The sequence below is a fragment of the Entelurus aequoreus genome, linkage group LG10 (genome assembly GCF_033978785.1).
Source record: "Entelurus aequoreus isolate RoL-2023_Sb linkage group LG10, RoL_Eaeq_v1.1, whole genome shotgun sequence".
Taxonomy (NCBI): Eukaryota; Metazoa; Chordata; class Actinopteri; order Syngnathiformes; family Syngnathidae; genus Entelurus; species Entelurus aequoreus.
In genome coordinates this window covers 27601237-27627985 of record NC_084740.1, presented here as the reverse complement: position 1 = coordinate 27627985, position 26749 = coordinate 27601237, and the positions used below count along the sequence as shown (strand labels likewise).

The window sequence follows — 26749 nt, the reverse complement described above, 5'->3', positions numbered from 1 at the left end:
GCATTCACATTTACTGTAAGGTTTTAACTCCGTAATGCATCGGAATGTATGTATCGGTCATTGTACTATTAACTGCAGTTACGTTTATTCCTACGCCTTAACCTTTTTTTCCCAGCAAAACCGTGTTGTTGGAGCAATGCAGTTGTACTCGGTGGACAGGAAGGTTTCCCAGCCCATCGAGGGTCACGCTGCAGGCTTTGCACAATTCAAGATGGAGGACAACACAGAGGAGTCCACTCTGTTCTGCTTTGCCGTGCGAGGACAGGCAGGCGGAAAAGTAAGATTGGGCACAGTGACGCTTTTTCAATGAAAAGGGAGTTGATTTTTTTCATTCAAAATCTTATCTTTTTGTTGTGTTAGCTGCATATAATTGAAGTCGGCACTCCACCAACTGGGAACCAGCCGTTTCCAAAGAAAGCCGTAGATGTCTTTTTCCCTCCAGAAGCCCAGAATGACTTCCCTGTTGCCATGCAGGTACAAAATATATGAACATCACAACACTTACTTGCTTATTTATTCCTCATGTAGATCACAGTGTTTCAGTCTACAGTGTTACAGAGATGCCCATGCCTTTTTTAACATGTTTTTGTAATTAAATTATCTTTTAGTGTTTATTGCCCCTGTTCCAAAGGTGTTCTTTTCCTGTATGTTTAGATCAGCTCCAAGCAGGATGTGGTCTTTCTCATTACCAAATATGGCTACATCCACCTATATGACTTGGAAACCGGCACATGCATCTACATGAACAGGATCAGTGGGGAGACCATTTTTGTCACTGCACCCCATGAGCCAACTGCCGGCATCATTGGCGTCAACAGGAAAGGACAGGTACTGAGCAGTCAAGTTGTTGCTTTTGTCCCCTCTTTCCGCCTTTTGCAATATAGTGTATTTGGAAATGGTAAAAACAGAAACATGCATAAGGTGTGCTAATCCAGCACCTTTGGTGTTATGGGCATGGTGGAAGAGCTCAGCTCAGCCAGGCAGACTTGGTCTAATCCTGTTAGTGCTCTTGGCGCTCACCTGCAGCACTTCTGCCATGCAAAGCTTAGTGTCTTGCGCACACAACAAAATGTGACTCACAAGAACTTGAAGTAATCTGTCTGGGTAAATGAGGAATGTTTGACTTATTTTTGCGGTAATTGTTTTTGAATAAACTATGCAGTTCAAAAAGTGCAAAATATGTTTTTTCTAGGTGTTATCAGTGTGTGTGGAGGAGGAGAACATTATTCCCTACATCACCAATGTGCTCCAGAACCCTGATTTGGCTCTTCGCATGGCTGTCCGCAATAACCTTGCCGGTGCCGAAGAGCTGTTTGCCCGGAAGTTTAACACTCTTTTTGCTGCAGGGAATTACTCAGATGCTGCCAAAGTGGCGGCCAATGCACCCAAGGTACAGTTTAGGCACACGTCCTTTTTTACCCACTACATTTTAATTAGAGCACCCCAATGTGATGCAATTACTAGTTGACACCCACCCATCTGTCTCCCTTCAGGGTATACTGCGAACACCCGACACCATTCGCCGCTTCCAGAGCGTTCCTGCTCAACCAGGCCAGCGGTCACCGTTGCTTCAGTACTTTGGTATCCTACTGGATCAAGGACAGCTAAATAAGTTTGAATCTCTGGAGCTGTGCAGGCCGGTCCTGCAGCAGGGCCGCAAACAGCTGCTAGAAAAATGGCTGAAAGAGGACAAGGTCTGTGCTCAATGGGGGTTTTATAGCAGGCGGTCTTTTTGTTGGCCTGAATAGGCTTTACGCCCTTTCTTGACTGATTTATCGCCTGCTTTGTTTTACAGCTGGAGTGCTCAGAGGAGCTTGGAGACTTGGTGAAGTCAGTCGATCCCACACTCGCCCTTAGTGTCTACCTGAGAGCCAATGTCCCCAACAAAGTCATTCAGTGCTTTGCAGAGACTGGCCAGTTCCAGAAAATTGTACTTTATGCCAAGAAGGTGGGCTTATGTGTCTGATAATGTGTTCTATTGTACTCCTTTAATCCCTCATTGAATTTGTGAGGCTGATTTCAGCATTACTACCACTTACTACAAGAGAGAGTAACAAAAAGTTTGTTTCCTGTATAGGTGGGCTACACTCCAGACTGGATCTTCTTGTTAAGAAATGTCATGCGGATCAGCCCAGAACAAGGTCTTCAGTTCTCCCAGATGCTGGTGCAGGATGAAGAGCCTCTTGCTGACATCACACAGGTTAAAAACAAATCATGTGCATACAACAAACTTAATTGAGTTAATTTAAAATATGCAAAAACAAAATTAGAAACTGAAAGAGGTGGGAATCTTTAGGCACCTCATGATTCGATTGCATTCCGACTGGGTGACGATTGGTATTCCAAATCAATTCTCCATTCAACACGATTCTTGTAATATATTATTTTGCATATAAATTATAATAAAACCTCTTTAATACAGGTTACAGGTTACAAATGCTCCTCTTGGCTGCTGACATACGACTTATACATGTTGTTTTGCTGTTAAAATTTTTTTATTTTTGAAAGTTTTTTCAAAAATCGCAGAATCTTAATCTAATTAAAGAAAATAGAGCAATTCCAACCCAATCCCAGCTTCACAATACTTAAGATAGAAATTTATAAAGCAAAAGAGAAGACATACAAATACAATACTAAAAAAACAACCAAATTAAGAAACTGTATCAATAACAATAATATAAACAATAGTTGTTTAATAAATTAAATCTAAAAATGTATTCTTTAAAAAAAATAAATTTGTAATCATTATTTTTTTAATTGATTCTCGAAAATTAGGAATTAATTTTGTATCGGAATCCAAAAAATGTGATTTGGATGTGAATGTATATCTATCTATCTATCTATCTATCTATCTATCTATCTATCTATCTATAAAATAATATATATCTATAAAATAATATATATATATATATATAAGTATATGTATATGTGTATTTTTAGCACCCCTATGAACTGAACTAATGATTTGTATTTTTTTGTTAATAGATTGTTGATGTCTTCATGGAGTACAACCTGATCCAGCAATGCACATCCTTCCTACTAGATGCTTTGAAGAACAACAGACCAATGGAAGGACCACTACAGACACGCCTGCTGGAAATGAATTTGGTTCATGCACCGCAGGTACGTAAGCAAATGGATAAATGAAAACAAAATGATGCCAGAATTATTATAACAATCAGGATGTCTTGTTTCTTGAAGGTTGCAGACGCCATTCTGGGCAACCAGATGTTCACTCATTACGACCGTGCGCATGTGGCACAGCTGTGTGAGAAGGCTGGTCTCCTGCAGAGGGCGCTAGAGCATTACACTGATCTCTATGACATCAAGCGAGCTGTGGTCCACACACACCTTCTCAACCCAGAGGTCAACTGAAGCCTGAAAAGTGATAACAAATTGTAGTGATTTATTCAAACAGAATACTAATTGTCTGTGATTTGTGTGTGTCCTTGCAGTGGTTAGTTAATTTCTTTGGCTCCTTGTCGGTAGAGGACTCGTTGGAATGTCTTCGGGCGATGTTGTCAGCTAACATCCGCCAGAACCTGCAAATTTGTGTTCAGGTTGCCTCTAAGTACCATGAGCAGCTCACCACTCAGTCCCTCACAGAACTCTTTGAGTCGTTCAAGAGCTTTGAAGGTACACCTAGAGAGTGGTGTTTCAGAGAGAAAACAGATAGTTGCATATTTTGACAAGCTTTCTGTTTTTCAGGTTTGTTCTACTTTTTGGGTTCCATTGTAAACTTTAGCCAGGACCCAGAGGTTCACTTTAAATACATTCAGGCTGCCTGCAAGACGGGACAAATTAAAGAGGTGGAAAGAATCTGCAGAGAAAGTAACTGCTACGACCCTGACCGTGTGAAGAATTTCCTCAAGGTTTTTATCGCTTGCAAACTCCACACTCAGGATATTAAAATTTGGTCAATTCTTTAAATACTGTCTGTTCTTCTTTAGGAAGCCAAATTGACTGATCAGTTGCCGTTGATCATCGTGTGTGACCGCTTTGATTTTGTCCATGATCTGGTCCTGTACTTATATCGCAACAGTCTGCAGAAATACATTGAGATCTATGTGCAGAAGGTACAGTGCTGCCTGAATAACTCATTAAGCACTTTTAACCTGATTTCCTCCAGTAAATCAGTCAATAAACATTTAAAATTTACTCCAGGTAAACCCAAGTCGTCTGCCGGTGGTTATAGGAGGTTTGCTGGATGTGGATTGTGCAGAGGATGTTATCAAAAACCTGATCCTGGTTGTAAGAGGACAATTCTCCACAGACGAGCTAGTTGCTGAAGTGGAAAAGAGAAATCGGTAAGAGTAAAGAAACAAATGCAACTGCATAGAAACGTGTCATTTCTCTCTGAATGACCAAATGTTTTATTCTTAACAGACTGAAGCTTCTGCTTCCTTGGCTGGAGGCTCGTATTCATGAAGGCTGTGAAGAGCCCGCCACACATAATGCTCTGGCCAAGATCTACATAGACAGCAACAACAACCCTGAGCGCTTCTTGAGGGAGAATCCCTTTTATGACAGCCGTGTGGTGGGCAAGTACTGCGAGAAGAGAGACCCTCACCTGGCCTGTGTTGCATATGAAAGAGGACAGTGTGACCAGGAATTGATTAATGTAAGTTGTTAATATCATATTAACCAAACCTGTAAGATAGCTCATTTGTGAACTTTCTTTTTTTTTTTTTTCAGGTGTGTAATGAAAACTCGCTGTTCAAGAGTCTGTCACGCTACCTTGTGCGCCGCAAGAACCCTGAGCTGTGGGCTAGTGTGCTGCTGGAGACCAACAACTATAGAAGACCACTCATCGACCAGGTCTTGCATCTTTCTATCACTTGTATACATTTTTTACATGGAAGTTGTGAAGTTCATTGTCGTACTGTGACGCAGGTTGTCCAGACAGCCCTGACGGAGACCCAGGATCCTGAGGAGGTGTCTGTCACAGTTAAGGCTTTCATGACCGCTGACCTTCCCAATGAGCTCATTGAGCTTTTGGAGAAGATTGTCCTGGATAACTCCGTCTTCAGTGAGCACAGGTATAATAATATGCTGTGCAATTCTTGTCTCACAGGGTTTTAACAATGTCCTTACTGAGATCTGTGCCGTATATTTTCAGAAACCTCCAGAACCTGCTCATTTTGACAGCAATTAAAGCCGATCGGACCCGAGTCATGGAATACATCAACCGTCTGGACAACTATGACGCCCCAGATATTGCAAACATCGCCATTAGCAATGAGTTGTTTGAAGAGGCCTTTGCTATTTTTAGGAAATTTGATGTCAACACTTCTGCTGTGCAGGTAACATATTTTACTGTGTAATGATTAAGTGTAGTGTATTATCACATAAATATTGTAATTTTATTCAGGTTCTGATTGAGCACATTGGTAACCTGGACAGAGCTTATGAGTTTGCCGAGCGCTGCAACGAACCCCCGGTGTGGAGTCAGCTGGCAAAAGCCCAGCTCCAGAAGGGCCTGGTTAAAGAAGCTATTGACTCCTACATCAAGGCCGATGACCCCTCTGCTTACATGGAGGTGGGACAAGCTGCAGCTCAAAGTGGTAAGTGGAACTGTATCCAAAGTACTGTATTTGTTGCACGCCCCGGTCAAGCTCTTTAAAAATCACTATTGATGTGCTGCACTGTGTGCAGGCAACTGGGAGGACCTGGTGAAGTTTCTGCAGATGGCCCGCAAGAAGGCTCGCGAGTCTTATGTTGAAACTGAGCTAATCTTTGCTTTGGCTAAGACAAACCGCCTTGCTGAGCTGGAAGAGTTTATAAATGGACCCAATAATGCTCACATACAGCAAGTAGGTTCTGGGAAGCATCTGTGACATACACCCCACATTCACGGTTTCTGGTCATATTTTTTTTCCTTTTGTGACGTATTTTTGTCCTACCTGTTGCTTTAGGTAGGTGACAGGTGCTACGACGACAAGATGTATGAAGCAGCGAAGCTGCTTTACAACAATGTGTCCAACTTTGGCCGTCTGGCCTCCACTCTTGTGCACCTGGGAGAGTACCAGGCAGCTGTAGACGGAGCTCGCAAAGCCAACAGCACCCGTACATGGAAGGAGGCAAGACATTCTTACTCTTACTCTAATATAGTAAGAGAAGGTTAATGTACACATTTATACAAACTCTACATCGTACTCTTGCAGGTCTGTTTTGCATGCGTTGAAGGGAAGGAGTTCCGGCTTGCCCAAATGTGTGGCCTGCACATTGTTGTACATGCTGATGAGCTGGAGGAACTCATCAACTACTACCAGGTTCTAAGCATGTCTAAATGTTTTTGAAATGCTATTTATACTGATTAACCAGTGGTGGACTAGGGAAGAATTTTACATTTCAATTAGGTTTATTTGTGTATTTCTACAGGACCGTGGCTACTTTGAGGAGCTAATCACCATGCTGGAGGCCGCTTTGGGACTGGAGCGGGCTCATATGGGAATGTTCACAGAGCTGGCAATCCTCTACTCCAAATTCAAACCCCAAAAAATGAGAGAGCACTTAGAGCTCTTCTGGTCCCGTGTTAACATTCCAAAGGTAGGCCCTGTGTGATAACCATTTTTCTGTTGGAATTTACTTGACATCACGTCCGGCTCGTTAAACTATGCAAGGCTCAAAGTGTTGGACCAGCGAGCGTCTGTTGTTGTAGCGTTTTGGGCAACATTTAAGCTTTTTCGGGAAACATGCACTATGCTTGCGTTGTTTTTGACTGTTGGGACCATTTAAATCGCAAATAGGATAAAAGTTTCTTTAGAGTTCCTCGAGAGGTAATCAAGAAGGGTGAAAGAGTTACAAAAGAAGACGAAAAAGGAGCTAACACTCCTGTCAAATATGGCATGACAAAGAATGCAAAAGTTTGCAGTGATCACTTTGTTGATGTTTATTTGATATACTTTTAACCTTTTGTATTTCCCATTGAAGTGATATCTTCATACTATTTGTATTTCTTAAAACACGTTTTTGCTACAAGCGTTTCATAAAGCACCAACTCGGCAAGTTTAAATAAAAGAAAGCAAATGTGAGCCAAGTCTAAAAGAGTTTAGCTTTTACCAAAGGCAACAATCATAGCTTTCAGCACATACACAACGTTGACATCTATAGTTATAATTTGATAAAGACGGGAAAAAACACACATGCTCGTAAAAGTCGCGCACAACAAAAACAAAGCAACAAACATTGCTGTAGACGCAAAGTTAAATCATGATGCGAACCTTACCCGAGCAAAAACGATACATGATTATCTGGGGGAGTCTTGAAAGTTGATACCTATTTCCTTGACCCAGCCACACACAGAAGTTGTAGACCTCCAGGCTTTTCCAACTTTTCATGTTTGTAGTGTAGAATGACGTCTGGAGTGCCAGATAGTTCGTCATGTCTGAGTACGCGACGGACGGATAATCCTTCATATCACAAATCTTATTTTGATAATTTATAGGGATATATTCAATTGCATATTTGCATTGTTGCTCTTATCTGCTTTTAATGGTAAAATCTAGGCCCCTTGCGTACTCAGTTTGCACTCTGTTTGCTGCACAGTAGCTATGTTGGTTTGGTGGCCCACCACTTCGTTCATTTTTGTTCAAAAGTCACATGTCCAAATACAACTTATTCAATGAACACCATGTTTGGCGTAATGAAGTGCTGTCAGTAAGGTGTTAAACCATGAATGTGTGTGTTTGCTCAGGTTCTCAGGGCAGCTGAGCAGGCGCACCTCTGGGCAGAACTGGTCTTCCTCTATGATAAGTATGAAGAATACGACAATGCCATCATCACCATGATGAGCCATCCTGCTGATGCCTGGAAAGAGGGCCAGTTCAAAGACATTGTAACCAAGGTAAGGAGAGATAGTTTTTTTTTTGCATGGCAGAACTAGTATTGCATTATTGTATGACATCTAGGGTTGCGTTATCGACTATTTTAGTTATCGAGTAATCGATTAATTTGAACACACTTTCTAGCCTCAATGCGACTTTTAGGGGAAATAGTAGAAATAAACAAGATTTTTCTAACAATATTTATTTTGCTTCTTATTAATGCACTTAACATTGAAAATGCACCGTTATGAGAGTGTCACTATGTATTACATAAAATTAAAAAGTAACAAAAAAACAACAACTTTGTAGCCAGATGAACTGGAACCAGGTAATGGGTAATAAGTAATAAATAAAGAACCAAACTAAACAAAAAGACTCTGATAAAGTACCATACATTGAGTGACATTGTTTTTAGTAAGTGAACACATACACATTTGAATAAGTGAATACATACACATTTGAAAAGGTATTAAGTGACATATTTGCTTTTTTTCTCTCTAGGTGGCCAATGTGGAGCTGTATTACAAAGCCACCCAGTTTTATTTGGAGTTCAAACCCTTGTTATTAAATGACTTGCTCATCGTTCTCTCGCCAAGGCTGGACCACACGCGTGCTGTCAACTTTTTTAGCAAGGTGAGGGGCTAACTTTGTATTGCATTAGTTGCGAAATTCTTCAAAAATGAAACTATTTTAGGGTAATTTATGTCATGATTTCCATGTTAGAGATGTGTAGTCTTTACGATTTCATGTGTGTGTGATTCTTGCACAGATGAAGCATCTACCGCTGGTTAAACCATACCTCAGGTCGGTCCAGAATCACAACAACAAATCTGTCAATGAGGCTCTCAACAACCTCTTTATTGTCGAGGAAGACTATGCGGTATGTTAACAATAACGGTTTCTATATTAAATGTTTGAATGGTTGGTTGAAGTTAAAACATTTTGGTCCTTCTTGTTCTTACAATTGCTTACTTGCACACAGGCACTGCGCACTTCAATCGATGCTTACGACAACTTTGACAACATCTCGCTGGCCCAAGGCCTGGAGAAGCATGATTTGATCGAGTTCAGAAGGATCGCGGCATACCTTTTTAAGGGCAACAATCGCTGGAAACAAAGTGTGGAGCTCTGCAAGAAGGACAAGCTTTACAAGGTGCGTTGACGGAAAATTAACCCACGCATCAGTTGACCCCATTAATATGCTGAACTCCAATATTCTTTTGCACAGGACGCCATGCAGTACGCATCTGAGTCCAAAGACATCGAACTGGCAGAGGAGCTGCTTGCTTGGTTCCTGGAGGAGGACAAGAAGGAGTGTTTTGCTGCCTGCCTGTTTACGTGCTACGACTTGTTGCGGCCAGACGTGGTGCTGGAGACCGCCTGGAGGCACAACATCATGGACTTTTCCATGCCATACTTCATCCAGGTCATGCGGGAATATCTCAGTAAGGTGAGTTATTCACACATGAAGAGGTTAGGACAACACATTATGGAGTCCAAGACATGAAATAGGCATGGTTATATTGTCATAGTGACGTTTTCTTCCTGCTAGCAGATTGTGGAATATAGTATTCGCAAAATCTAGCACAAGTAAATTGGATTCTTCAGAGGTGTTTTTACCAGCTGTCACTAGGTTTTTGATTTGCAAATACTATTTCACATCAGGCAATGTAACATCAGCTACGTCAGTGTGCATATTCTTGCTCCCCTTCTTTCATCAATGATTTTTTCATTTTTTTTCCCGTTGGGATTTCCATCCACTCAAGCTACTTTCCCATACAAATGTCTTCCAGAGGAAATATAGCATTTTTCTTTTGTAAATGGAGTACAGCCACTTTAATAACGACAGCGGTCGTTAGCTAGCAAAATAAAGAAGATTTGATACTTTGTATCTGCTTTTTGTAAATGTACATACAATCATCTTTAAAGTAGTTGGGTGAGTTCAGATGTCACGTTCTTAGTCACTCGTCTGATTATTTCACATTTGTAGCTACAAAAAAACCTCAAGTCTGCATTTGTATCAGAAGTGGCCTTATTTACCTGCATTCTTCTGTGCCTTTGTGTTCTCTTGTCAATGTTAAGTCCCCTGTTTGCGCCTTTCTCACTGTCAGTTTCTACTGTGGGACAATTCCACATTCTTTTTTTTTTCCTTAAGTTGCCTCTCTGAATTTCCTTTCCAGGTTGATGCGATAAAGGAAAAGGTGAAGGTTGCATCAGTTTCCTAATCGTCCTTACTGACTCCCCGCCCTTCCCCTTTCTTGTAGTAGTTTGGAGTTGGTGGGGGGTAAAGCTAGCAGGAACTGCATGACCCCTTTCCCACTTTGTCACTATGCTGCTTTTACACGTGTACAACTGTCTGCATCTCCACTTAACTATTTCACCCAACGCCAGAGTGGGGCTCTTCACACCCTTCCTGTAAGGGTCTACGGTGAGGAGTTGGACAGAAATCTTATAAATTGAATTTATTCTATGTGGGGCACAAGCCACTATAACAATGATGCATTTGTACAAATAATGGCCTTCCACTGATAAAGCTTTATCCAGAATACAGGCTTGGTACTCTCTGCAGTTGACCACTTCCCACTACATGGTGATTGAAAATAACTGCTTATTTCAAAATACTTATTTGATTTTTTTACTTAAATTTTTACAAGCAATGGATATAAGACAGTCCCTCCAGGAATTTGCCGCGGCTAATTCAACCAAATCTGGCATATTATGTGCGGCCTCACAACTTACTCGCACATTTTGGCCAATCAATTCATTTTCACCAACCGATTTGTCTCTGAGTAGTGTTCAAACGCGCACCTTAACTGTCGAAGCAAAACGTGTTGGCGCCCTCATGTATTTATTTATTTATTTAATCTTTATTTATCCAGGCTAAGGCCATTAAGAACAAATTTTTATTTGCAATGCCGACCTAGCAAAGAGGCAGCATTTACTGTACATGTTAGAGATGTTAATGTGTGATGAAAATCACCCGTCTCTCATTTACCGACAACAATTACCACTATCGATTGCGCTTAACGGTTTACAAATGCGCTTCACGCGCAGACATAAATGCGTGAAAACACAAATGGATTTTAAAGATGGACAAACACATTTCAAGCGTAAAACATACACTGAGAATGTCTGCAACTTGTTGACGACAAAGCAGACAGCAGACAGTAAGAAAGCCTCTGTTGGTGTTTCTTTCTGTAACAATAATGAATTGTTACTATTATTAGTTATAAATAATTTAAATGGTACAGTAATTTGACGCTGAGCTTGAAGTTTGTGCTTTTATTGCTATCTATTGTCTACATTTGAGTTTTTCATATAAAACAAATAAAACTTTAATAAATTATTTGTTTTCCAATTGTTGTTAAAATCCTGTGCATTTGATGTTAAGATTACAAGGAACAATTAAAACTGATAAATTCAGAAAATCACAACTTGATTTAATGTTTTCGAAACAATAAGCTTAGTCAAAACATCTAAAAAGGCTGCTACAAATTCAGGTATTTTAGGCCATAACCATTTTTTTTAAAGCCCACAAAATCCTTGAGGGACTGGTAAGAGGAGACTGTTTAGTATGATATTTTATTGGGTACCAGAATTATCTAGTTTATGAGCAGCAAAGCTTCCAGCTCCTCTTCTTTGAAAGTGAAGAGCGCGCCACTCTGGATCACTACTGTACTACGTTTGCATCTTCAGTGTACGGTCTCACAGACTTCTTAATTAATTCTAACATTAAACTAGTTGTTATTGCCCAACTGGCTTCCAACCATGCTGTTGTTTTTGGGGCTTAGAACATTTCCTTCAGGTAGGCAATGATTTTACAGTCATTTCTCCTTCTGTATGCTTAAATTCCTGTGCTTGAAGAGAAGATTAAAACAAACATCAGTTCTACACATTTGTCAAAGAAGATAATTTGTGTTCATTGATATCTTTCCCAACACAACACTATAGTCAAATACCCTGTAGCTCCGGCAGCATATTTAATAAGAACATGTGGAGTAGCACGCATGCGGTAGCATCACCAGCACAAGGCTACGAGATGTCGTCGTTGGCTGTGCCTGCTTCTGGAATCGCTGAAGTGGCTGTACAAGAGCATCCTGTCTGCCCCTATTCCACTCCCTCCACTGCGGCACCGTGCTTCTCTTTTCTCTTTCTCACGCACTCACACGTCTTAAAGATGAACGTAACCAAAAGAAACCGCTGCTTCCGCATGTCTCTCAATCCTTCTCTTTTCTAATTAAAAAGTGCAACAGCCTGCGCAATCATATTGACTTGACACTAGTAAACCAGACACTATGTGGAGAACTGAACCTAACACCAGGACAGGGACAGCATAGGCATTTCCTGCACTTTGTCAGTGTTCCATCTGCAGATGGTTTCTAACTTGTTATCCTGGCTACCTTTTTTACTCTGCTGGCACTTTCCCGCTGCTCAGCTGCTTTCTAGGAAAACTTTTAATACGCTGATGATCAAAAAAGTTTCAAAAATGTTGTTATAAAACTGCTTTTTTAAGGTCATACGGAAGGTCATTTATTAACCGTTTTCCCCAGAGGAAATTGAAATAACCTGATCCAGGTTCGAACAAGGGTCATTTCAACAATACATTAATAATCATACAAATGGGGAAAAAGTTAACTTTCAGAAACAAGACAAAGCAGCCTGTAAGTTCGTTTAGTTTCTTTTCACTACTTGTTATTCAAGATTTTTGACTAGTCGCTTTTTAAAAAAAGAAATAGGTAGAGGCCTCTAATTACTAGCTAAATATTAGGGGTGTGGGAAAAAATCGATTCGAATTCGAATCGCGATTCTCACGTTGTGCGATTCAGAATCGATTCTCATTTTTTAAAAATCTCTTATTTTTTTAAATTTTATTATTTAAAAAAAAAATATATATATATATATATTTTATTTTTTTTATTAATCAATCCAACAAAACTATACACAGCAATACCATAACAATGCAATCCAATTCCAAAACCAAACCCGACCCAGCAACACTCAGAACTGCAATAAACAGAGCAATTGAGAGGAGAGACAAACACGACACAGAACAAACCAAAAGTAGTGAAACAAAAATTAATATTATTAACAACAGTATCAATATTAGTTACAATTTCAACATATCAGTGATTAAAAATCCCTCATTGACATTATCATTAGACATTTATAAAAAAACAACAACAGTGGCTTAAACTTGCATCGCATCTTATAAGCTTGACAACACACTGTCTCCAATATTTTCACAAAGATAAAATAAGTCATATTTTTGGTTCATTTAATAGTTAAAACAAATGTACATTATTGCAATCGGTTGATAAAACATTGTCCTTTACAATTATAAAAGCTTTTTACAAAAATCTACTACTCTGCTTGCATGTCAGCAGACTGGGGTGGATCCTGCTGAAATCCTATGTATTGAATGAATAGACAAACGTTTTGAATCGGGAAAAAAATCGTTTTTGAACCGAGAATCGTGTTGATTTGAAAAAAAAATCGATTTTAAATCGAATCGTGACCCCAAGAATCAATATTGAATCGAATCGTGGGACACCCAAGGATTCACAGCCCTACTAAATATAGTAACAAAGTTGCTACGTTTGGAACTCTGATCCCTCCTGCTCCTTCTTCTTTTTCTCTGGCAGACCAGGCGCGTTCGATTGTGCTGTAGTGGAGGTGACCAAACAGCGCCAAATAACTGAACATATGGGAAACACTGGAATATAATTTCTAGTTTATATTAAGACTTTAAACAAAAAGTCAGGTTTAAGATTTTAAAGTCAATGTTATTCCAGTGGGATTTTTTTTTTTAATTTAAAAATTTAAAAAGATTTAGGTCAAATGTTTGCCACACGAGAGAAAACAAATGTTTTTAGAGGCACTATAATGAGGCAATAAAACTAACCCACAATTATAAGAGGCAAACATCGCCGCAGGTCGTCTGTACTGGTGGCAGGTTGGTTCTCTACATACTATTTCCAAAACTGTAGAGTAGATAACTGGAGTGGCTGGATGGGTGGGACCATTATTGCCACGTAGATGTGTTTTTTTTAATCTCCCTTCTTAATCCTCTGCATTAGACTGTTTATCCCCACAATGTTAAACAAATGAGAGCCAGTCAGTAGCTGCCTTTTAGTGCTGTAGTTGTTTTAGCTGCTTAATGAAGGGCTTCCTGCAGCCTGGTTTCATTTAAATGTGGACAGTACTCATCTCCTCTATTGGTCAGGAATGGTCCCATCCTTCAGCCAGTGAAATAACCCAGAGGTCAGTTTATTACAAACACTGCGTCTTCAAAAAAAAAAGAGAGCTTCCGGCTATGTAAGACTTTGCAAGTGGATTCTTACACGCGAACTGCTGTTCCTTTCCACAGGTGGACAAATTGGAAGCCTCTGAGTCCTTAAGGAAACAGGAGGAACAGGCCACAGAATCTCAACCAATTGTTTATGGTGAGAAAAAGCTGTTGTTGTTGTAAGACTGAAGTGTAAGTGTAAGACAGAGGTGTCCAAAGTGAGGTCTTGCTTGTTTTTTATTTTCCCACGTCACTTAAATTGAAAGGGGAAATGTTTAGGATATTTTCAAACATTCTGGGGAAGGTATGTTTTTCCAATATATATTTGATCATTATTTTCTTTTTTTGAATTTGTACATATTGTAAACTAAATAAAAATGCATCAACATCTATGTTGCTGCCAATTGCTGACCTATGTAAAAGCCTATTAATAATAATAATAACAACGAGCAAATACTCTTTAAAAATATTTTTTGTATTCCGCCAGGAGGTTATGTTAGTTAGTTAGCAAAATAACTCTAAGTTATGGGTGTGTGTGTGTGTGTGTGTGCGTGCGTGCGTGCGTGCGTGCGTGTGTGTGTGTGTGTGTGTGTGTGTGTGTGTGTGTGTGTGTGTGTGTGTGTGTGTGTGTGTGTGTGTGTGTGTGTGTGTGTGTGTGTGTGTGTGTGTGTGTGTGTGTGTGTGTGTGTGCGAACTACATCGCAGAGACAAAGAGAGTGGAGACACAGAGTGATCAATCTGCTCTTTCATTGCGCTATGGATATCAATCAATTTATTTACTTGGAACATGTTAAAAAAAATGATGCCACAATGATCAGTCACACTTTCATTTAACAATTAAATTTGTTCAAAAAGGGTAACTCAAAAAATTATGGCCAAATTTGTATTATGTTACGAGCGAAATGGGATAAGAAACAAGTGATGCAGATCATTTCTCATACGCTACCTTACGTTTGTTACAAGCTTTAACTTGCCTCTGTATGCCAGTGGTTCCGCTTCCACCCAAAGAGACAAAGACAGTAAATGACTGACAAGAGGCTGTTTCTTTCATTCCACTTTAGATAGCTACCTTTTTAAGAAAGGTTAGAAATACATTTTTGTGGCTGTTCTGGATCATAGTCTGGATTTGGGCCGGGTTTTTTTTATCATGTCCTGCCGGAGGTCTGCGCTCCTGAGTGCTTTTCTAGTTTTTACAGCAGTTTTTGTCAAGATAACTTTTTTTTTTTTTGTCAAATAAGAACATTTGAAGCATTTGACTCCTAAAGGTTAACACATATTTGTGCACTGTTGCAGGCACACCGCAGCTCATGCTAACGGCAGGGTCCAACGTGGCGGTGCCCCCCCAGCAGGCGTACGGCTACGGCTACACAGCAGCACCAGGCTACGTACAGCCGGCAGCACCACAGACCAACTTTGGATACGGCATGTGAAGCCCCCACTTTTCCCCTCTCGCTGTCTAGTTTTTGTTCTTCTCCAGCCTCCCATGGTCCTCTACCCTCAACAGAGGCCATAAGCAAGCCCACTCATACTTTTTTATTTATATTATCTTGTCCTGTTAGCAGACAAAGAAAACATGTAAATGCAATGAAGGACTTTTATTTGTATTGTTTGAAATTGGACCACGTGTTTGTTACTTTTCCCCACATTCCATATTTATGACTCCTTGTTCTTTGTATGTTTTTTTTATTGTTCATTTATTGGTTTGTCAGTGGAAGTGGACTTGCTAAAGCTGCGCAAAGCAGGTGGAGGAGCATTGGATTTTGCATTCATGTGAGAAGAGAGAAGCTCTAATATATGTCCGAACACGTGAGCATCTTTAACCTTGTCTCGTTTGTCCGACATCATGACATTGTATATTTTGAGGAAAAAAAAACATAGGGTTGCATATAATATTTGAACATAACAATATATTGCCATGTGAATGGCTACCCCTAGCAAGTAAAGTAATGATAGTATATTCTGCACAGGTGTGTAGCTTTATGATGTTTTTAAATGCATACAGATGTACAGGTAGATTCAGAAGTATTTGGGCACCACTATGGATTTGAAATGTTCACCATCCATTATGGCAAGATCATAAAAACTCACTGTACAAATACTTATGCAGCTAACTGTATGTCACTTTACGATTGAGTCAGTGTGTATAAGAAAGTGTGTGTGTGTGAGACCTAGTGATGATGGTCTGAAAAATAATTTTAACCCCCCCAGCCCTCTGGTCCCTGCTAGATGTCGGCTCCTATTTCTGCGTGTATTTAGGTGACCTCTTGTGCCGTGTACAGTGCTTGTGTGAGACTGTATCTGTGTATGTGCAAAAAGAAAGGGCAGGACTAAATGTACCACACGTGTGTATTTACCCTCACTGTGCTGAGGTCTGCATTTATTTCCTTTTGTTGATTTGTGTACAGATGTTGAACATGAAACATTGTAGTTGGTGACACAACCCCGCCCCTCCATACACACACCAACCTGTTCTCCTATCGATTCCTCCTCCAAGACTTTTACGATGTCTGAATGACAGCGGGATGGAACATGCAGATGGTTCAAGAAAATAGTACATCCACCTATTTGTCAAGAATCGTGTGAAGTAAGACCCTATTTACCTTCATGTACTTCCTTACATACCTAAATCACTGTGTGTCTGTGTGTGCGTATGCGTGTGTGTGTGTGTGTGTGTGTGTGTATATAAGTGTAGCCCTAACCTTACCATACGTTCACTCCCTTTTTGTTGTCATGAATATGAATAAATACATAATTAGAGGGGGCCCTGTCATCAATAAAAGTAGAAGAATATGACCTAACTGAAAGGAAGTACTAGCCTAAATAAAACCTAAAAAGTGTAAACATAATTTCTGTGGAGTCCCGTGTGTGTATGTAAATGAATGTGGATTAGACAGCCGTGCAGAATTGATTTGGATAGCTACATATTTGTCCACCTGGGGGAGCAGCACATCCAAAATGTTTAATATACATTGATATAGGCCTTTGTAGGTACTTATATACATACATTATAGTGTTGTTAGAATTTTATATTTACAACATATTTTTTTATTATATCCAAAAAACATTTTATGCTGCTACAGTAACTTTTTTGTTTCTTTTAACGGAATTGTCTGGAACATCCATCCATCTTCTACTGCTTGTCCCTCTCGGGGTAGGGGGGGAACTGGAACCTTCCAGCTGCACTCGGGTAAAAGGCAGGGATACTGGCTCATCGCAGTGTCTGGAACATGTTAAGTTTAATATTGATTCTTTAGAATATGTTGAGGGTTTTTTTGGTGGTATGTGTTTCCCCCCCAGATGTACAGCCAAATGACTTAACTTAAATAAATTGGCTGATTGTCCCCACCCAACCCCATTTTAATCCGGGTATCGGCCACTGTCCTTTTCAATTACAGAATTGCCCTTTCCGTAACCAACAGCCTATCAAATCATTAGCTTTTTTTCTTGTTTGGTGTAGTTGTATACATGTTTCACACCATTTTTAGAATGTGGACCGTACTGTGGACACAACCTGCCCTATGGGGTACATTGTGGTCCTTGATGGGCACTTTGAGGGAATCAAAGCAGCCAAGCCTTCCTTTCCACTTCACTGCAGTATTTGTCACTGAGCCCAGTTGCCCTGTGCAGGCAGACACACACAGAGTTGTCAGTGGACAAAGTTGTGCGTTACAAAACATTGTTGTGTTGTCCTCCCACTCACTTCAGCTCTTTCAGCTTCTTCTGTTTGACCTCATTGATGCGTTTGCGTCTCTGCTGGGCCTCCCTGCTCACTTGCTCCGCCTCCTTCAATCTCTCTTTGCGCTTGGCCATGGCCGACTGCTCCATCTCCTTCACTTGTTGCCTGATGGCCTCTGCGTGGCTAAGCGCGCTAAGGCGCTGCTTCTCGTCGTCTTGTTTTTGTTTGACGGCGGCTTCCTGTTGCACCCTGTGCCAAAACGGAAGAGTTTACCATCGGCCTGACTTTTGATTTTCAATGGTTGTGTTTTCTTACTTGAGGACCCTCTCAAACTCAGCCTTCTCTCGGCCGGCTTCCATTGACAGGAGTTGCTCTTTGCGCTGCACCTGCTCCAAGCGAGCGGCCCTCAGTGTGGCCTCCTCCTGCGCCTTCTTGGCAGCCAGCTCCTTCTGTTTCCTCCTCCAGTCTCTGTCCGCCATATCTTGGTTCCTCTTTGCTCGCAGCTCGTCCTTATAAATACACAATAAAGAAGAATTTTAAATGCACAAAAAAAAACACAAGAGTCCCAAACACACTGAAGTCATCCAATTTCGCTTAATTCACTTTCTTCATCTGCATATGCTAATGACTGAAGGTACGTGATTAACTTGCTAGTCATACAACAGAATACATGATATTTTTCTGACATAAAATAACACAATTACTACAAGAGATTGCCCTGTAACTACTGTATTTTCTGGACTATAAGCTGCTACTTTTTCCCCATGCTTCGAACTCTGCGGCTTATAAAACGGTGCGGCTATTTTTTTTGCATTTTTCTTCTGTAACGACAATGTTTTGTATTCAACGAATAGTTTGAATATAGCACAGACAGACACTGAAAAGGTGTGTTATTGTTTGTGCTATGGCACCGTTTTTTGGACGAGTTCGCTAACTGTAGGTGCTGCGGGTTGAAAATGTACTTCCAGGTTCGTGCCTTGAACCGGAAGTATAACCGTCTATAGTGTTTTCTGCTCGGAAGGATTCTTCATTCATCACTCTACGCGACGTTTGTAAGTTTTACAATACAACTAAAACAATTCATACTTACTAAACCGTCCCATGTGTGATGTCTGTAGGAGTGTTTCCATGCATTTTTGTATGTGCTATCGTAATGTAATCAAGCTAGCGTCTTTAGCATTAGCAAAAATGCTAGCACATGTCTGTCTTAGTTTTCTTATCTTACAATGGCATTCTGTCTGTATTTTTCCGGTTTTATAAATTCACCAAAACCTTATCATAGACTTATTGAGTCTGTTTAGCTGATTGGAGAGCTAGCTTCTGCAGCTAGTGGTTCTATGACGATGACATATGTTTTGTTTTACCAGACGTTTTACTGCTGTGTTACAGGCACTGTTTGGAAACATTTTAAAGCCATGTATTTCACTTAATTTTGTGTGACGTTTTTCAAGAGGTGGTGATTCAACAATCGATGGTCTAATCATGAATCTCGACACACTAACGGGCGATCATTTAACAAAACATGTTTCTCGTGCTGTTATCTGTCTGACAAACACACCACAAGGTGGCGCTGGTCTTAAACCCATACGGCGGATTGAGGGCCGTTTTAATGGTTAGCATGTAGGCCGCACAGTCAGGAGATCTGTGTTTGAATCTCCATTTGGGTATACTGTATCTCTGTATAGAGCAGGGGTGTCTAACTCGTTTTAATTGAGGGCCACGTCGTCAATGTGGCTGCCCTCAGAGGGCCGCTTGTAATAGTAAATATACTGTATATGAATATATAACACCCTTGTTACCCAATTTGTCAGACCAATGTGGACCACCTGAGACACGTTTACCCGAGCACAGCCGTAACTTCATGGCAGTAAACTTGCAGAAAATAGTTCTTCTCAGGTTTCTCTATTTACATTTTCACACTTTGCACTTTTTTGTTCCACTTTATTAAGCATTTCTTACATATTCCTTATTTTTCACCTTCATTTAAATAGGTTATTAAGTGTTTTATGTGATTTTAGATTTGTTTACATTTTTTGAGTGTTCTCCATGGTTGTGTTGACATTTCCTATCTTTTCTGCTTTGATAGCTGAGTGGATTATAATCCGAGGAAGATTACATTTGAATATGTTTTTAAATATTTAATATATTTTCCTTCTGGTCCTTATTTTGATAGTTCATAAAAAAATATCAATAATTATTGATATTGACCGATATAAAACCCTTATATCGTGATAGTTTTCAGCCATATTGCCCAGCCATAACAAAGGAACCAGTCCGTATAGTACAACATATCATCATCTGTTTATTTTATATAATCGTCTACGATGGGCAAAATCTTAATGAATCAGATTTGACTATAAAAATCTTTAGTCGAAGACAGCCCTTAATCCGTTCAAAAATATCAAACCGAATCTTACAAAAAACACCAACACTGAAGGCAAGGAAAGAGCCAAGCAGATGACCCCTTTGATCTTGCTAGAAGTTATTTATTGGATTCAATAGTGCTTTTCACCTTCTTTATCAAAGTTCTAGCAATGGCAACTTTCTTTGGCCCCATGGTGACTTATTTTGCAGGAATACTCAATTTAAAAAAAAAGCACAGAGACTGAGTCACTACAACACGTGTTTCGACAAGTGGGGCATACAAAAACAAAGTTACCACTGCATGTACATTTGTTAAGCACTACTGCTAACTTTTTTCTTTTGACTTTTTTCTTCTATTTTCTGTGTGGTGCCAAACCTTTTTTGTAATGTTCTGTTAAAAGTATGTAATGGTATTCTTTGAATATAATATGTAATGACGCAGGCCAATAATAACATTTGAATGGCCCCTGGGCCGTACTTTGGACACCCCTGCTTTGAAGTGTCTTCAGGCTTTTCCTGACCTGGTCTGCTTTGTGGTCCCTGGCTTTTTCCTGCCGAGCCCTCAGCCTGGCGATCTCCAGCTCCTTCTCCTTCTTGATCCTCCTCTGCTCTGCTTCGTAGTCCGCCTCACGTTGCTTCACGCAGGAGGAACATGGGGGATGAGGACTTTAGAAGCAGTTTGGTGTCTCAAACTGCACACAGTGCTGGAAGAGTGTCTAACCTGTTTGTTTTGGAGAAATTCCATTTCTCTCTTATCTGCAAGCTTCTCCTCCTCCCTCTTCTGTTCTTGCGCCTTCAAAGTCTCGGCGTTGATTCGAATGACCTCCTGATGCAGACGCTGTTGCTCCTCTCTTTTCTTCTCCAAGGCCTGGACAGAAGACAAGCCTCAGCGCTGTTTATGTTTCTGTATTGTGTGTTTTGTGATACCATGAGGTCCTCCAGGTTCATTCTGGCTTGCTTCTCTCGGACGCAATGTTTCTCCTGCTCCTTCAGCTCATCTTGCACCAGTTTCTCCTCCAGACGCTGCTGGATCTGCTCAAAGATTTGCTGCTTCCCGCTGAATAACACACACCCATAATACAGTCAGTTGTGGACCTAACAAGAATGGTGCAGATCTTTGAGCCTTCACCAGATCCTCTCTTGCTTGTGCTGCTCTTCTATCTCCTCCATCTTTTCCAGAAGCCTGCGACGTTCTACTTCCATCATGGCGTCCAGACGCTTCTGCTCCTCCAGCATCTCCAGCTGGATCTGTCTCTTCTCCTGGATCTGTGCGTCACGCGTGGCTTGGCACTGGGCACCGAGAATCAACTGCAGGACACCAGGCACTGCATTTTTAACTACTGCTTTCAAATGATTAATTTTTTTTTCAATCAGATTAATCACACTTTTGAATTTGGAATAACCACCAGTTTTTACATACTACTTTTAAAAAGATGTTTAGAAAAAAATTGTCATTCAGGAACATTTTTTTAATGTTTTAGGCCAGTGTTTCTTAACCATAGGGCCATGGCCCATCGCCCACAAAATATCTGTTTCTCAGCTGTGGTCCGTATGGGCGGCAGTGGCACTCAGTTGTAATACACGTTCCCACCACTTGTGGCAGTAATGACAATATCAAAGAAACGGAAGGAGTCGGAGCCAATTCACAGAGAGGTTCCTTAAGTGCAAAAATTATGACTAAAGTGATGAAGCTTTGTACTTAAATTGTATTCACAGTTTAGTTAAGTTAAAGTTAAAACTTAAAGTACCACTGATAGTCACACACACTAGGTGTGGTGAAATTACCCTCTGCATTTGACCCATCCACTTGTTCCACCCCCTGGGAGGTGAGGGGAGCAGTGAGCAGCAGCGGTGGCCGCGCTCGGGAATCATTTTGGTGATTTAACCCCCGATTCCAACTCTTGATGCTGAGTGGGAGGTAATGGGTCCCATTTTTATAGTCTTTGGTATGACTCGGCCGGGGTTTGAACTCACGACCTACCAATCTTAGGGCGGTCACTGAGCAGGCTTAAACATATTTATTATTAAGTTAGTATTTTGAATATCTATAGTATTTAGTATTATCAATTTAAATATGTGTATGCATTCTTGCACAGTGTATGTATATTTATTTTTCATCAGTTTTCATAAATCCCTTCTTTTGCAGTATATTTAATAAGTATTTATTTTTCTAATCAGCCTGACCTAAGCCTTGATAATGATCTTTGTGGTTAATACATTCATATCATTTGACAAGTTTTATCCTGTTAAATAAATTTTAACCGCTGCTGTTACATTATTATTTTTTTTCCGTATTTAGTTTAATTTATTTTATTTAATTAAGTTAAATTGATCCTGTTAAACCCTCCGTTATGAGCAATAATTCAAATTGCGCACATACAATTGCACCATGCATGTATTTAAAACAAAAACAGCATTTCAACACCCACATACACCGCTGTGGCTTCTGTAGTGCTCCACGCCATTGTCTGTTGGGATGGGGGGGCAGCACGGCGGGAGACAAGAGCAGACCCAACAAAGCAAACAAGCGAGCCAACTCCATCCTAGTCTGCCCACTAGCTTTCGGCCAATGATGAGCGAGAATCCGTCCAGGGAGACCGAGGTGTCCGATACTTGCGCATTCAGCCAGGGCTCTGTGAAGCTCGGCCATGCCGACGCTCAACCCCAGCCAGCAGCTGGTCTCCGATGCAAACATGGCCATGGCCAAAAGGGCCTCCTGAGACCGATCCAAAAGCTCACAAAAAAGCACTGCAGAGATCACGAAAATGTCACGCCTTGTTGCGCAGTCCGAACCAAAAGGGAAAAAAACAAATGAAAACAAGAGGGAAACCTCAAAAATGCAAAAGGGGGATACACAAGAGCGCAGAGCTCCTGCAACCAGCAGCCACTAAAGCACCGCCATCTTGACGGCCCTTTTTAAAACAAATCTTACCTTGTTGAGTTCTTTAATCTCCTCCTCCTGCTCCATCCTCAGGGCGTTGGCGCCCTCCAACAAACGCTGCACACGGTCGTGAGCCTCCATCTCCACTTCGCTTAAAGCCTCCTTCTCCTGACGGGACATGTCCGCCTCTAACATCTCTCGCTTCCTTTCCTCGGCCGCTTTCTGCGCACGCAGGATCAACTCATGACTTCTTCTTCAATTACCTTTTGGTATGTTTGAGCTTATTTCCTACCATCTCTTCTTCTTTCCTCCTCTGACTGGCTGCCTTCAAAGCCTCCTCCTCCTCCTTGGAGAGATACTTGGATCTTGAGGTGATCTGCTTGAAGTCAGCTGATGTTAGAATGATGGACTGTCCTGAAGGATCTCTGCATGGTACCCTGAAGAAGAATTTCTTGTTAGGAAGACCTTCAAGATGAGTAATCCACAGGCTCAGCTATACTCAAACACACAAAGGACCAGTCAAATGGAAAAATAAAGTACAAACCCAAGCTGGAGCCTATAAAATTATATAAAATTAGATCAAAGGCGCATGCAGTTGGAACATCTGCCTAATACGGTATGGTTGGAATCCCATCTTGTCACAAAGTATAATTAACAAATGTACAAAAAAAGAAAAAACAAAGAAATACGGCATTTTTCAAACTCCATCTTGTGAAAAATATAATGAACAAGTAAAACAAAAATACAAAAAAAAAATTCTAAATTAATAAATTCAAACAAATAAATATGGTTTTGTTCAAATCACATTTTGTGAAAAAATATGATTAACAAAAAAACTAATATAAAAAATTTGACAATTATTAAATCTAACCAAATAAATACGGTATTATTCAAATCCCATCTTGTTAAACATTATATTCAACAAATAAAACAAATACCCCCCCCCCCAAAAAAATTTTTTAATAAATACATTTAAACAAATAAATACAGTATCGTCAAATCACATTTTGTGAAAAAATATAATTGATAAACTTTTTTTTTTTTTTAATAGATTACTTTTTTCTTTTTTTTAATACGGTTTTGTTCAAATCCCATCTTTTAAAAAAAAAATTTAACAAATAAAATAAATATCCATCCATTTTCTACCGCTTGTCCTATTCGGGGTCGCGGGGGTGCTGGAGCCTATCTCAGCTGCATTCGGGCAGAAGGCGGGGTACACCCTGGACAAGTCGCCACCTCATCGCAGGGCCAACACAGATAGACAGACAACATTCACACTCACATTCACACACTAGGACCAATTTAGTGTTGCCAATCAACCTATCCCCAGGTGCATGTCTTTGGAGGTGGGAGGAAGCTGGAGTAAATATCAAAAAAGATTAAAAAATAATTAAATTGAAACAAATACGGTATTGTTCAAATGCCATCTGGTGAAAAAAAAAATTATCAAATAAAACAAAATGTACAAAAGATTAAGATAAAATGTTATTAAATTTAAAAAAATGTATATGGTATTCTTTCTAAACCCAAAAGGATCATTAACAAATATAACAAATGTACCAAAAATTAAGACAAACTAGAATTGAATTTAAACAAATAGATTAATAAATGACAACACATTGCTGCATGTTGTTTGTATGTCTGCCCCACAGCCAGTTATAGGTCTTGGTTTGAATCCCGGCTCAAACCACGCCATCTCAAATACGTGGAGGGAATATATTACATTTAAGATTTAATTCAAAATGAATGTTCGAATCCTGGCTCAGATACTTGCAGCTTATGTGTATGGAGATCAAATAAATAAAAGATGAAAAAGTAATAAAATACTGCAAAAGTATTGTATTGCCTTTACCTGAGATTGCGAATTAGGTCTTTGGTGACAATTTGAATAGTTTGCTTCTGCACTGGCACTTCCTTGACTTCCTTCACCTTGCAGGCTGACTGTGAGGCCCTCTGAACATTAAGAACAATAATAAAAGTATTCTCCTCACAAACACTCATGTTTTAGTCCTGACCTTTGTGGTGCTTCCAAACAGACTTTCATCCACCTGAGAGGAGGAGGCTCTGGTCTGGTAGCGATATTGTCTCCTTGCAGATGTGGTGGAGGAAGTGGCGCTCTGCAAGGTTCACAGTCACAGCCATCTTTCTCCAATAGATTACATACAGTAGGGAAAGGATTCATATGGCCCTATTCCTGGGTGGATCTCTCGTGAGAGGAAGAGGGGGGGTTAACCATTTTGCAATGCGGTCTGCTGAAAATGATGGATAGTGTCACTCTACATAGCAACTGAGGCTGTGGTCAAAGTTGGAACACTCTACTGCCATCTGGCGGCTAAAGTGGATAGTGAACCCCCCCAATTCGTCACGTTTCATGTGTCAGGTAAGCTGCGAGGAATGAGGCCATATGAATCCCCTTCCTATTGCATTGTTTATTAGAGCAACTGTTTGTTGTTCAGAATGTGACATGGATGTCGTACAGGGTCATTGTACAAACCAATTAGACATTTAGTAAATTATTATATGTTGTAATCATGGAAAAAATATTGTTTACTTACAGTACCACTTAAAGGTGTGGACAGCCTTTTTTTTTTAAGCTATTGAATAAGAAGTTGCATCCAAACTGTTGACTGGTACTGCTGTATACACGGCTAAAAGGGTAGATCAGAATTTACGAGATTGAACCGTGTTGAATAAATGTGATAGTAATAAATTAATTTAAATGTAATAAAATAAAGACAAAGCTCAAAAGTTTGCGATTAGATTTTTTTTATAGCAAATTATTAACCCTAACCCTATTTAATGTTGTTTTTCACGTATGGCCACTATTGCTTTTAAGGAGACCAAAGAAAATAGTTGAATGGTAATGTTGGTATTTTGAACCGACAAGGCTAGAACACATGACTAAAACGCCACTACCGGCTGTTTTTTCTTTCATATAAATTATTAAATGGACTTTTTAGGGAAATAAAAATGGCTAAATAAACAATCATTAGCCACTTGGTTGATTGGCAACACTAAATTGGCCCTAGTGTGTGAATGTGAGTGTGAATGATGTCTGTCTATCTGTGTTGGCCCTGCGATGAGGTGGCGACTTGTCCAGGGTGTACCCCACCTTCCGCCCGATTGTAGCTGAGATAGGCTCCAGCGCCCCCCGCGACCCCGAAGGGAATAAGCGGTAGAAAATGGATGGATGGATGGACATATTAGAAGGTGGGATACAGGTTTCTATGCTCTGTTAAAACATTAAATGTATTATCAATAATTCCTACTTGGTGGAAATGAATGCACCACTACATTAACATTAATAAACAAGGGGTTACTGTATCTAATTTTTTCTCATCTTGTATCTATTCTTAAACAGCTGATTTATTGCCAACCCCCATCCCCACACTTCCTGTGCGTGTGTATTTCTTGCACGAGATGACATATTAAAAAAGAAAAGCATATAAATGCATAATGTAGCAGTATCAATAGCACATTAAAACACGTCTAGACACAAAAGCAATAAAACCATACCATTTCTCCTTCCTCTTTTTCGTCCGGATACAGATAAACCAAACTTTAATAAAAGTTTGTTTCTAGAAAAGCTGCGTGAAAAAGCGTCACGCCTGCGGTAATGTTTTCCCGTTACCATAGAAACGCTTGGGCATATTGCAAGGAGAATGACTACAAATATTTTTCTTTTGATTTATTTTAAAATAAATGTGTTTGGAAAA

The 26749-nt window shown here is 40.1% G+C and overlaps 2 protein-coding genes across 3 annotated transcripts in view; one reads left to right on the top strand and one right to left on the bottom strand.

Annotated features, from left to right (window-relative positions):
* LOC133658431 (clathrin heavy chain 1-like) overlaps nucleotides 1-16958 on the top strand; it is a 41898-nt gene extending 24940 nt beyond the window's left edge. The window contains exons 4-33 of one of the 2 annotated variants that reach the window (XM_062060478.1): nucleotides 116-277; nucleotides 361-474; nucleotides 655-828; nucleotides 1193-1390; nucleotides 1494-1694; nucleotides 1796-1948; nucleotides 2078-2200; nucleotides 2986-3123; nucleotides 3202-3366; nucleotides 3456-3636; nucleotides 3709-3872; nucleotides 3951-4076; nucleotides 4165-4307; nucleotides 4387-4621; nucleotides 4696-4818; nucleotides 4894-5039; nucleotides 5120-5303; nucleotides 5372-5564; nucleotides 5656-5817; nucleotides 5920-6080; nucleotides 6165-6272; nucleotides 6382-6549; nucleotides 7697-7846; nucleotides 8328-8459; nucleotides 8596-8706; nucleotides 8809-8979; nucleotides 9055-9276; nucleotides 10007-10027; nucleotides 14194-14269; nucleotides 15406-16958. In XM_062060478.1, coding sequence (XP_061916462.1) covers nucleotides 116-277; nucleotides 361-474; nucleotides 655-828; nucleotides 1193-1390; nucleotides 1494-1694; nucleotides 1796-1948; nucleotides 2078-2200; nucleotides 2986-3123; nucleotides 3202-3366; nucleotides 3456-3636; nucleotides 3709-3872; nucleotides 3951-4076; nucleotides 4165-4307; nucleotides 4387-4621; nucleotides 4696-4818; nucleotides 4894-5039; nucleotides 5120-5303; nucleotides 5372-5564; nucleotides 5656-5817; nucleotides 5920-6080; nucleotides 6165-6272; nucleotides 6382-6549; nucleotides 7697-7846; nucleotides 8328-8459; nucleotides 8596-8706; nucleotides 8809-8979; nucleotides 9055-9276; nucleotides 10007-10027; nucleotides 14194-14269; nucleotides 15406-15542 — 4542 coding nt within the window. In that variant the 3' untranslated portion in view covers nucleotides 15543-16958. The remainder of the gene's footprint in view (nucleotides 1-115; nucleotides 278-360; nucleotides 475-654; nucleotides 829-1192; nucleotides 1391-1493; nucleotides 1695-1795; nucleotides 1949-2077; nucleotides 2201-2985; nucleotides 3124-3201; nucleotides 3367-3455; nucleotides 3637-3708; nucleotides 3873-3950; nucleotides 4077-4164; nucleotides 4308-4386; nucleotides 4622-4695; nucleotides 4819-4893; nucleotides 5040-5119; nucleotides 5304-5371; nucleotides 5565-5655; nucleotides 5818-5919; nucleotides 6081-6164; nucleotides 6273-6381; nucleotides 6550-7696; nucleotides 7847-8327; nucleotides 8460-8595; nucleotides 8707-8808; nucleotides 8980-9054; nucleotides 9277-10006; nucleotides 10028-14193; nucleotides 14270-15405) is intronic. The other variant, XM_062060479.1, reaches the window with a different exon arrangement.
* Nucleotides 16387-26638, bottom strand: cfap45 (cilia and flagella associated protein 45). Its single transcript, XM_062060480.1, has 12 exons — nucleotides 26550-26638; nucleotides 25049-25150; nucleotides 24886-24986; nucleotides 23326-23470; nucleotides 23085-23255; nucleotides 21282-21460; nucleotides 21080-21209; nucleotides 20874-21020; nucleotides 20674-20787; nucleotides 18104-18297; nucleotides 17813-18037; nucleotides 16387-17731 (listed from the first exon to the last, which is right to left on the bottom strand). Exons 1-12 carry the CDS (start codon nucleotides 26550-26552, stop codon nucleotides 17671-17673), a joined length of 1572 nt encoding a protein of 523 aa, XP_061916464.1. The 5' UTR covers nucleotides 26553-26638; the 3' UTR covers nucleotides 16387-17670.
* Between the last annotated feature and the right edge of the window lie 111 nt (nucleotides 26639-26749).